The sequence below is a fragment of the Mesitornis unicolor genome, unplaced genomic scaffold (assembly GCF_000695765.1).
Source record: "Mesitornis unicolor isolate BGI_N332 unplaced genomic scaffold, ASM69576v1 scaffold49420, whole genome shotgun sequence".
NCBI lineage: Eukaryota > Metazoa > Chordata > Aves > Mesitornithiformes > Mesitornithidae > Mesitornis > Mesitornis unicolor.
Window position 1 is genome coordinate 1 of NW_010157201.1, and position 10,847 is coordinate 10,847.

At 37.9% G+C, this 10,847-nt stretch overlaps 1 protein-coding gene across 1 annotated transcript; it reads left to right on the forward strand.

The window, feature by feature from the left end:
• Positions 1-59: 59 nt before the first annotated feature.
• RTCA (RNA 3'-terminal phosphate cyclase) lies at positions 60-7,092 on the forward strand. The gene is made up of 10 exons (XM_010179068.1): positions 60-155; positions 964-1,107; positions 2,554-2,677; positions 3,162-3,220; positions 3,755-3,896; positions 5,080-5,204; positions 5,372-5,430; positions 6,058-6,152; positions 6,524-6,628; positions 6,981-7,092. The coding sequence occupies exons 2-10, from the start codon at positions 989-991 to the stop codon at positions 7,077-7,079; spliced, it is 927 nt and encodes a 308-aa protein (XP_010177370.1). The 5' UTR covers positions 60-155; positions 964-988; the 3' UTR covers positions 7,080-7,092.
• Positions 7,093-10,847: the final 3,755 nt, after the last annotated feature.

Here is a 10,847-nt window from a genome sequence, read left to right on the forward strand (position 1 = left end):
GCCAACAGGGTGGGAAGTGCCGCAGTGCCTGACGATCGCAGTTTCTCCGTGCAGGGCGGGCAGATTTTGCGAGTGTCCACGGCCTTGAGCTGCCTGCTGGGCCTGCCGCTGAGGGTGCACCGGATCCGCGCCGGGAGGAGCCAGGCTGGCCTCAGGTAATGACCTTTCCCGCGCCCTCATGTCCCTTGGCCTGGGTCGGGGGCGTTTTTATCAGAAAATCCCGTCAGTGGGTCCCTGACGGTGCGCGGAGGAAGGGCGGGGCAGGAACCAGGCGCCTCGCAGTCTCCCGACGAGAGGATTCGGAGCCCTTCGCCCTCTTCCCTCAGCGCAGTTCCCGTCCTCGGACGCTGCCAGGGCAGGTGTCACTGTCAGGCACCGCGGGTTTACAGGGCATTTCGAATATATTTTCAAAGGCGCTAAGCAGACTGCACGGTATGAAACGTGAAATACAGTTGAGGTCATGGAACGCCTCAGCAAAACATGGTTCACCAAGCGCACAATGTGTTATGAACAGTTCGCTTATTTCCTATTTAAATTACTCATACAAATGGAAATGCAAGCACAGCAAGACAGATACATAGCAAAACTCTTAGCTCTCTTGTGGCTCTGGCAACCAGTCCCAGGCTTGGCTCCAGTTCAGTATTGCCATCACTATACCACTGCGTTTTTGCCCAAGCATTTATCACATTAGGACTAGCAACTGCTCCTGCATCCCGTCTGTCTGAAGCCATTCTCATGGGAGACACCAGAATCCTGCAAATTCCAGAATGGCCCTGAATGTTGCCCCTTTGGCCCCAGTGAACTCAGAACAAGCACTGCAGGAACCAGACTGAATTTCTGATCCATGTTTGGTCTGAAATTTCTAATTGCAGTATTTCTAGTTGGTGTTTAGTAGTTCTTTTAATGTAACATGAGTATGTAGCCTGCTTGCATGTATCTTTAACTTTGTATTGCCACTCCAAGGCCTCAGCATCTGTCTGGATTGGAGATGATTCGGGATCTATGTGAGGGGAAGCTGGAAGGCGGAGAAATTGGCTCAACAGAAATAACCTTCACTCCTGGGAAGATCAGAGGTGGAACCCACATAGCAGATACAAAAACAGCAGGGTATGTCTTTGTGCACGGATAGCAGCTGACCAGTAACTGCTCCTAACTTTTGGTAACTTCAAAATTATCACAAAAGAACAGGGAAAAAAAGAACATTAATGCATGGGTAACCAGCCAAAATCTGTGCTGCCTGAGCCAGATATATGTGACCAAAGAACCTTCACTGCAGTGTCCCAAGCAGGGACATGTAGGCAGGAGATGTATGAATGAAGTACATGCAAGTGTAGTAGTTTTAAATTATAATTGATATATAAGTTGAACACTTGTTTAATGCTAAGCAAAAAACAGCTGCCCATGTATTTAAAACTTTATGTTATTTTCTCACTTCAGTACATTGCATATCAGGTCAAGTGCATTAAACTAGATAAGTATCTCAAAGCCATGAAATCTGAAATAAGCCTCAACATAGAATAAGGTAAATTTGGGGATTTTACTTACACACACAGTGATGCAATATGGGGTACTAGACTTTTGGAACTGGGAACATATTCTATCCACGGTTCTTTGTGCCTGCCTTTCTTCTGTATTTCTGAGTTTGGGCCTTTGTTCTTGGAATTTGTTGCAAAGCTGAGTGAATGGGTTTAGCTGTGGAAGGCTGATTTGAACCTTTGTTTGGAAGCATAAGCCAGGTTAGACATAAGTTAAAGTTTCCTTTAAGTTAAGAGAAATATTTTTCTGAGCTGCAGTAGTATAAACAACCAAGCTGATGCTGTTTGCTTAACAACACAGAAGGGTTTGAGTAAGCAACAATGCAGCAGAATTGGTAATTAAGCACAAGAAAAAAAAACAACAAACAGGATGGTTCACAAACGTTGGGAAGTTATTTCAGAAAACAGAACCATGTTTTCTTTAGTTCAGTGGTGATAACTGTTTCACAACTCAAAATGATGTTTGAAACCCCTGTGAGAACTGTTTTGTTTTGCTGAACAAATTTACTTTTGGAAAATTTATTTTGGAAGATTTTTATTATCTATGAAATGTGAAGACGGGAATCTTGTCTCTAAAAGCATATTTTCTGTGCCTCCAGATTTTCTTGTGTGGGATGCTGACCAGCTTCTCAGCAATTTTGTATTTTTATAAATATTTTGTTACTAAACAAGTATTAAAATGTTAAAATTGCTGTCTAAACCTTTTCTGCTTTTATCATCTGCTAGCTAAACCTACAGTTTGCAGTGCCATCACTATACTAAGCTACCGTAATTTTATTTCAAACAGCAATATTAAAGATGCTGTTATTGTGAAATGAAAACCTTTGTATTTAGGCTTGCTAAGCACATGAAGTTTTACATTAGTATTTCTTAAGACTAGTAAGTTTACAAATAATGTTCAAAATCAAACACTTATGTAAATGCTCTGGAAAGTAATTTGCCTTTGGGTATGTAATGATTGTATGGAATTCTGTGGATTATGACTGACGACATTTGGGTATCTTGTAATTGCTTTTAGGAGTGTGTGTCTACTGATGCAGGTAGCAATGCCCTGTGTGCTGTTTGCTGCTTCCCCATCAGAACTTCATTTAAAAGGTGGGACTAATGCTGAGATGGCTCCTCAGATAGACTACACAGTCATGGTAGGGAAAAACTTCTTTGGCTTGGTGCATCTTTCATGCATATATATGGAATGCAACTACCGTACTTCTGTTGCTCTTGCTGCAAGTTTATTTGTAATTATGGAATTAGGCGTGGGAATATAGCACTATTAGTGTACTGTGTGTATGGAGCAACCAGTGCTTCCTGGAACTCCCTGAATCAGCAACTAGTCTGTTTGCTTTTAATCACTAAAGGAAATTTTGCTTAAAATTTATTCTCTATGCTGTGATTTGTTAAGAATTTCTCTTCCTCCTTCCATAAGAAAATCTTTTTATACAAAGTGTCATTCAGAATGAAGTGTGAGGAATGTCAGACTGTATGGATGAGAGGGACTGGCCGTTTTTTATAACGTAACTGAAGTTTTTGCGTAGAGTGGGGTTTTTTTTGAAGGCTGTGTAAAATAGTGAAAAATTATAAATGCAAAATTGATTCAGTCTTGTGTTTTTATGTGTTCTTCCTTTTCAGGTTTTTAAGCCAATAGTTGAAAAGTTCAATTTCACATTTAATTGTGACATAAAAAAGAGGTGAGTTACAGAGATGTGTGGCAGAGACAAGCCTTAGTGAACCAGTGCGTGAGCACAGAGGCACACACACGAGGTGCCCTCAGTCAAGCTGAGAGATGAATTTGTAATACATGAACTAGTCTGCATTGGCTGTCCCTGTGCATACTGTCACCATATGATGAATGTGATATGGTTCATCCCTGTTGTTTTTTCTTCATTGCTGAGTCTTCAGCTGCTGTTGAATGTTTCTGATGGGCTACCCCTGAGGGAAGTGCATGCTGAACAGGCAGTATATTGTTTTTATATATACTGAGCTTTTTCTGAAGTGCCAGTTATGTTGGTGTTAGGTAGTTAATAAGTACGTGTGTTATGAATACTGTTAGAAAACCTAATTCTATTATAAAGATTTCTAAGGCACACATCAACAAAATCCATATGTATAGTAAGGAAGAACATAAAAATGTACAATGACATACATGAAGAGCCTTCTGGCTCTTTTCTTGGTCTTCTTGTGATCTTTGCATTTAATTATACCTGATTACTGTTTCTAAATAGGGGCTACTATCCTCAGGGAGGTGGTGAAGTTGTAGTCCAGATGTCACCAGTCAAAGAGTTGAGCCCAATAAACTTAACAGAACGTGGCACAGTGACAAAAATATATGGAAGAGCATTTGTAGCTGGAGCACTGCCTATAAAAGTAAGTGCTGGTAATAGCTCTGGTAGCACCCAACTTCATATATCCATATAAAATTGCACGTTATCCGCTCAACATACTGCTAGTGTTCCTGTATTCTGCAGTCTTTTGCATACGAACTAAGTAGCCTTATTAAATGGTTTCAATTATTGAGGCCATAGAGTAGAATTTTCAACATTTCTGAATTGCATTTATTGCATAGCAATACTGTAGCAGCTAAAACAGGAAATGAGAACTTTATTCTTGGTATCCTCCATATTACTGTTGAAAAGTCTTACATATATTGAGGGGTATCTTGTATCTGATTTACATATTGTTCATACTTATGTGGATTATTTTAAATTGGAAATCATGGCCCTCATTCATAGATTTATAGGTAAATTATGATGCACTGTAATAGGTGGAGGTCAGACTACATCAAACTTTTCGACCATTGCATTGTACTAGACAGTACAAGTTAAGGGTAGGTTTAGCGAAAGATAAAACAGAGAAAACATTGCCCCTTTATACTCCCCTTCTTTCTATTATTCCTGTCCTGTCTGTGTTTACTTAGGATGAGTGGTGGGATCTCCTCAAGGCTCCTTCTCACACCCAGGCCGGGAAGCAGTAGAGGAAGGGAGAGGAGGAACTGAGTTACTTTTTGAAGAACTGTAGACTGCTAGTTTTGGTCTTAAAATGTCCAAACATATGAATATTGGTTATGATCGTCTTTTTCTCCCATTGGTTCACAAGGATGGGATAAGCTCCATCTGCCCCCACCTGCCTGTGATTTAAAATTGTTATTTTGTATATTATATCTAATAGAGTACATCCTGTACATAAGAATCGTAGTTTGTTTTGGGTTGTTTTATTTTTTTTACAGTCTAATGTCTTGAGATAATTGAGACTAAAATCAAATCTTTCTCCCCATGCCCGGAGAAAAGTTCTTGAATTCCTGTTGATATTGAAGCTTCTACCTGTATCACTATAATTGTAGTTTGTTCAGCATTCAATGTTGCCTTAGTTTTGAGGGATGAAGAAGAGATGATGTTCAGTGCTTGCTTTTAGGGTTTTTACAACAATCCTTTTTTTTCCCTAGTTAATAAAGTAGCTCCTTTATTCAGGCATCCACTGTAATAATTAGAATTATGGGGAAAAAGTATTACTATAGTTACCTAATTAATGTTTTTACCTCTTACCTTGTTAGCTGGCAAAAGACATGGCAGCAGCAGCAGTGAGATGCATCAGAAAAGAAATCAGAGATCTCTACATTAGCATTCAGCCTGTTCGGGAGCCTGACAATCAAGCCGTTGGGACTGGAAGTGGAATAATGTAAGATGAGCCCAAACGTTCTGTTGGTAACTGTAACCTTGCTGGTTGATTAGCTAGATCTTGATTACTTATCTGATAAATACTTAGCTGGTCATTACTTATCTGATAAATACAGCATAACGTAAGTGAATTTTGTGTTTACTATTGATTCTGTTTTTTCTGCTTAGCATTGTTGCAGAGACTTCAACAGGATGTTTGTTAGCTGGATCATCACTTGGCAAGAGAGGTAAGCATGAAATACACTTCTTTCAGATTTAACTTAATGTGCTATAGACTAATTGGAAACTGAAGAATAATCTGTTCAAAGATCTGATACTTTGAGTGTTGCATTTTTAAATGAATGTTGTTTCATAATAAAGGACAGTGGAAATAAGCAGATTTTAAACGTAGTAAATGGAATATTATACTTCTAGGTGGTTTCTGCCTAGGGACAAAAATTACAAAATTATTAAACTTGCGTTTTATCAGAATGGATTGTTACGGATCACTGAGTCAAAAATGTTTCTGGACTTTAAGAACCTACCGTCTTTATGGTTTACCTGTGAAATTTTTGTTCAGCACTGAATCTAGATGTGTATCTAAATTAAAAGGAATAAAAGTGATTTTGGTTTTAAATGGTTTGAATAAAGTGTGTCTCTGACTGTAAGTGGGACTACTCCCTCCCCACTGCTTAGAAAATATGAACTATGTGTCATCATAAGATGGGAGGGTATTTTTAAAGCAGATATTTGAGGCAGGAGCATGGAAATAAGGTTTAAAAAGTTGATAATGTCCTGATTTTTTTTCCCCTTCTGTTTTTTTAAAATACTAAATAATTATTGGCAGCATCCTAATCTCCTGAATACTTTGTTAGGAAAGAACGCTGACAAGGTTGGCATTGAAGCAGCTGAGATGCTGCTTAGGAATCTTAAACATGGTGGAACTGTGGATGATTCTCTGCAAGACCAAGTAAGGCTCCTGTATAGGTTACATGCAGTTGAAGTAGCAAGAGCCTGACATGAATTTGGGGAATTTGGGGTGGGAGGGCAAGGGAGAGCAAAGTTAAATGTAGTAACAGAAATTCAGTGCCAAACTCCACTGTGGAAAAGTTACAGCCTTTCTTTAATAGGCATTTCAGTAGTCACTTCCAAGCTTCTTGAGCTTTTGAGCCCTCTTAACACTCAGCACCATGAACTTTTATGAAACTTTGCAGACCACATTTTTACATCATACATTTTACAGACATTTTGCAAGTTTTTCCTTTTTTCTTGTTTTTCTTCAATCAGTAAGTTCCTAGGGTCTGAAGAGTTAATTAATAATCACCTTTCCCTCTGTTGCAGCTGATCATTTTTATGGCGCTAGCAAAGGGGGTGTCTAGAGTAAAAAGTGGACCAATTACACTTCATACTCAAACTGCTATACACTTTGCAGAGCAGCTAACAAAGGTGAGTCCAAAACTTGAGGAAGTTTTACCTATTGGTTGTCATCCAGTAACTAGGAAACGTGCAGTTTAGCAGGCATTGTGAACTGAACTTGATAATGGAGGACAAGCACTGACAAAATAATTGCTACAATATTTATATGGGAGTTTACCTGTAGAAAGTGAACATACTTTAGAGTTAAATGCCTTTAGAATGGTTAGATGCTTTTACCATCTTTATTTAAAATGTTTTTTAATTAAATCAGTCAAAGCTGTAATAGGTACATACACACGGCAGTATGATTATTGGACATCAGATACTGAGTATTTTTGTATGTTATAACTTAATTAGTGATGTATTTCTAATCTTGTTTTAGGCCAAATTTACAGTGACAAAAACAGAAGAGGATGATCCCAGTAAAGATACCTACATCATTGAGTGCCAAGGAATGGGGATGATAAACCAAAACTTATAAGGTTCAAAAAAAAAAAGACAAAAGCAAGCTGCTAAAAGCAAAACTCAACATACCTCAGTGATGTATTGCATTACATTTCAATGGATGTATAATACGCATGTGAACAGGAGGAGCCTTCTGTCACATCTGAATGATTTAACTTGAAGGATGATGTCGAGGTTTTTCCTTAGTGTGCTGAAAACCTGTGACAAGAAAAATGGAAACTTTACTTTGTTTGGTTTTTTTTATTATTATTATTAGCACCAAAATAAGTACAGACAGAACAGCAAATAGAATACATTGAATGTATCTGAGAACTTCAATTAGAAGCTTTGAAAATTCAGATTCACCAAAGTGGAAAATAACTATTTCAGTTTTGAAAAAATACTGATACATTCTTTCCCCTTTAAAAAAAAAGTAAGTTTTATTCTTTGGGAACCTTTATGTTATGGGGTGTATGGAATGAAGTGCACCATCAAATCTGTATTGCTGGTCTTCCTTAACCAGTTTTCTTAAATTGTGTGTGAGGAAATAATAAAGCAATATCACCATAAGAAAGCCTGGTGTTTATATTTGCTGTTATCTCAGCAGGTTGTGTTAGTGGGAGATGGATACAAAGCAACCTTTCAGAAGCTTAATTTCTTTCTTTCCTTTCAGAAAGAACACTCAATGCATAAAATAATCTTTTAAATCTTCTCTTTTAATCTACTTTTAAAAAAACCTTCTCGGGCAAGCTAAAAAAAAATGTACCACATTACATCCCAAACACAAAATATTAACTTTATTATATGATTAGATACATTTACAGTTGTCCTTGCTAACATACTAACTGGGTCTGGTGTTGCTGTTTGTTCTTTTTAAAGGGTGTACTTCATTTCAGCTGTGAAACGTGAGTTGATTTCCAGGTTTTCCACGGCCCAGTTTGCAGTCTTTAAGGTCTTTTTTTTTTTTTCCTTCAGTTGTGACTATTGAACTTAACAGCTAGATACGTAACTTGAAGTATCGTTTGTCTTATTAAGATAATTGCATTACTGTGCAGTTTTAACATGAAAAAAAATCCTTTGCTGATACACAGAAACATTCACCAACTATCTCAATATGTTTCTTCTTAGGGTTCTTCCCCTGTCCCCATCTGAAAATGGGTGCAAAAGAATGGGATGCTTTTAATGTCTGGGTGAATAATAATTCTTTTTCTCTATTGCTGGGAATGGTCTGAAGGGGGCAGGAGATACCCACTGAAGTAGGTAATGCTGGTACTCACTGGCATTTAAGAGCACCTCTCTGAGTTACCAGCCTGTGCTGCTAATGATTTTCAGTGTTTACTCAGAATGTATTTAAAAAACAAAGACTTGAAAGAAAGTCCCCCTAGAGTTGATGTATGTGCTTAAGAAAACAAGTGCTTCTAAACCACATTTGAATGGATCTTTACCTGTATTCACAATTCAAAAAATTAATATACTTGAATGATTCTACTTCTAATGGAGAGATTCCTTCTGAAGGAATGGCTGGGTGTAATTTAATTCAACCTCTTGATCAAAGCACTTAAAAGTTATATCAGGTTGCTTGACTTGTCAAGTTTTGAAAAATTTTGAAGACGGAGATTCTGCAGTTGTTCTGGACAACAGGTTAACAGAGTTTAACTACTCCCAGAGCTGGCATTTCATCTGAGCAGGCAAAAGGGTTCTGCTTTTTGTTTGTTTGTTTCTTAACAGAGGAAATGCTGCTTAAATTGGAGTTACTTTCTGCTACAGGAACCATTGGGAAGGTGAGCATAGCGGTATGCCAGTTCTTCACTTCAGAAAAAAACACAACAGAAGAAAATCAGATAATCGGTTCTACCGTACTCAGAAGATTTCTGATATGTGGGGGATCTTCAGGTTGCTCTGGCAGCTGAGAATGAGGAAGATTCAGTAAGGCCTAGAACTAAGATTATGAAACCAAAAATTAATTACAAATAGTTACACATTATTGCTTCAGATTAATACAGAAAAGCATACTGCATACAGTTTAATAGTTGAAGTATTCCTTTTTATTTTGAAGTTCAATCATTGGATCTCTGTAATTTAATATCTTTCTACCACTGTCCAGTCAAGCAACTTTCATAGAGTGCAGGCAATTAAATTTCTTTTTATGCAGTTCAAACATTCGTAGAAATTATACTACTTGGGAGGTAATAAAATTGACATTATTTGTATTATCATTCAAAGTAAGCCAACATTATGTACATCTTTATAAATTACAATCCAGCAACTTAACACCTCTCCTTTAGGTTTTAAAATCTCTAGTGAGTGCCTTACACCCTTGGCCTTCTTGCCCTGTAATCACTGCTTCACTGCAGCAATCCGTGACCCACTTTCTTGCCTAATAGATTTCCTTGCGGACTGTAAGCATGCTTAGATGTTAATGCCTAGATGGTTTAAAGAATAAATGAATCAGCATAACTACCTCCTGTCATGGTAAGAAAATCTTATGAATAAAAACACAGCTAAATTAAATCTCTTAGATTTAGGCAGGCTTTCACATATCTGTACACATACTGCATTATGCATGATAAGCAGGATAAGCTTCAGCATGATTTTATATCTTCGTAACATTGAGAGAACTACCTCATGTTAGAATTTCTAGCTCTGTTCAAGACTTCCTGAAATTAGGTCGGTCTATCTAAAAATTTATTGTGGAAAGAATTAAAGAATGTGCAGGCTTTGTTGCTAAAGGAAATAAAATTAAAAAAATCAACAAAACAGAACACAATTCAGTTGAAAAAAATTCCCATTTAAAAGTTGAAATGCAGTTCCTGTCTTCCAGACAGACACACAAAAGCGTATAAATGTTAAATAAACATATGTAACAAGGATTAACAAAACCCGGGTTATGAGGAAATAAGTTTCTTCAGCCTCCTCTGAGCAAATGCACAATAAACAGCAGCTCAGCAATACTGACAGCTATCACTGCAGCTCCCTGCTCTCCATAAGCCTGTTAGAAAGAGCAGCTGGTCATCAATAACTGCAGTCCTTGGTAGCTTCCTTGCAGCGCCATTCAAGTGTCCACCCTCCTCCTCTTGTGAGACGACCTTTGGAGCCACCGCTAGATGGGTGAGGAGGCTGGGGTGCTGCCCTACCCGTCCCACCTCTGTCCTTGTCATGACTGTCCCCCTGTGCCATCCTTGCGGTGCTTCCTGGTTTGAGGGAACCTGCTGCTGATTTGATCAGGCTTTTCATGCATCCTTTTTATCCTCGGGGGTTAGAAAACCTCTAGATAGGAGACATCCACAACAGATTTTTACTCCTCAATAGGATTAAGTTCCCAAACCAACCTGTACACACACATGTGTATGCGCACACAGAATTTTATTACCCAGGCCCAATTCACATCCTGTCATGTTATGGTGACCTCTTATCAGGAAATGTTAATCATTCTCTCTATGTTAATCATTTTTCTATATACAGTAATTAATTACATTATATCCATTACATACATACTTGAACAAATTTTAACTGAGGTAATAAAATTCATAAAATTAATCTGGGACTACTAGTATCATTCATATTCTACCCAGTTGCTATTTTCCCTTTTCAATAGGGTTCTGCATCATAAAACTTAAATCCTCTGGGTTTATAGTTCTTTCAATTCACTTAGATTTTAAATCTACAAGTCAAAACATGAACTGCAGATCTTGTTACAGTGCACTCCTACATTGCACACGCTGTATGTACTTAAGCTTATATTTTACAGCATAATTAATTCTTGAAATTAATGCAACGTGTGCAAGTCGTTGTTGGTAGGTAGTGG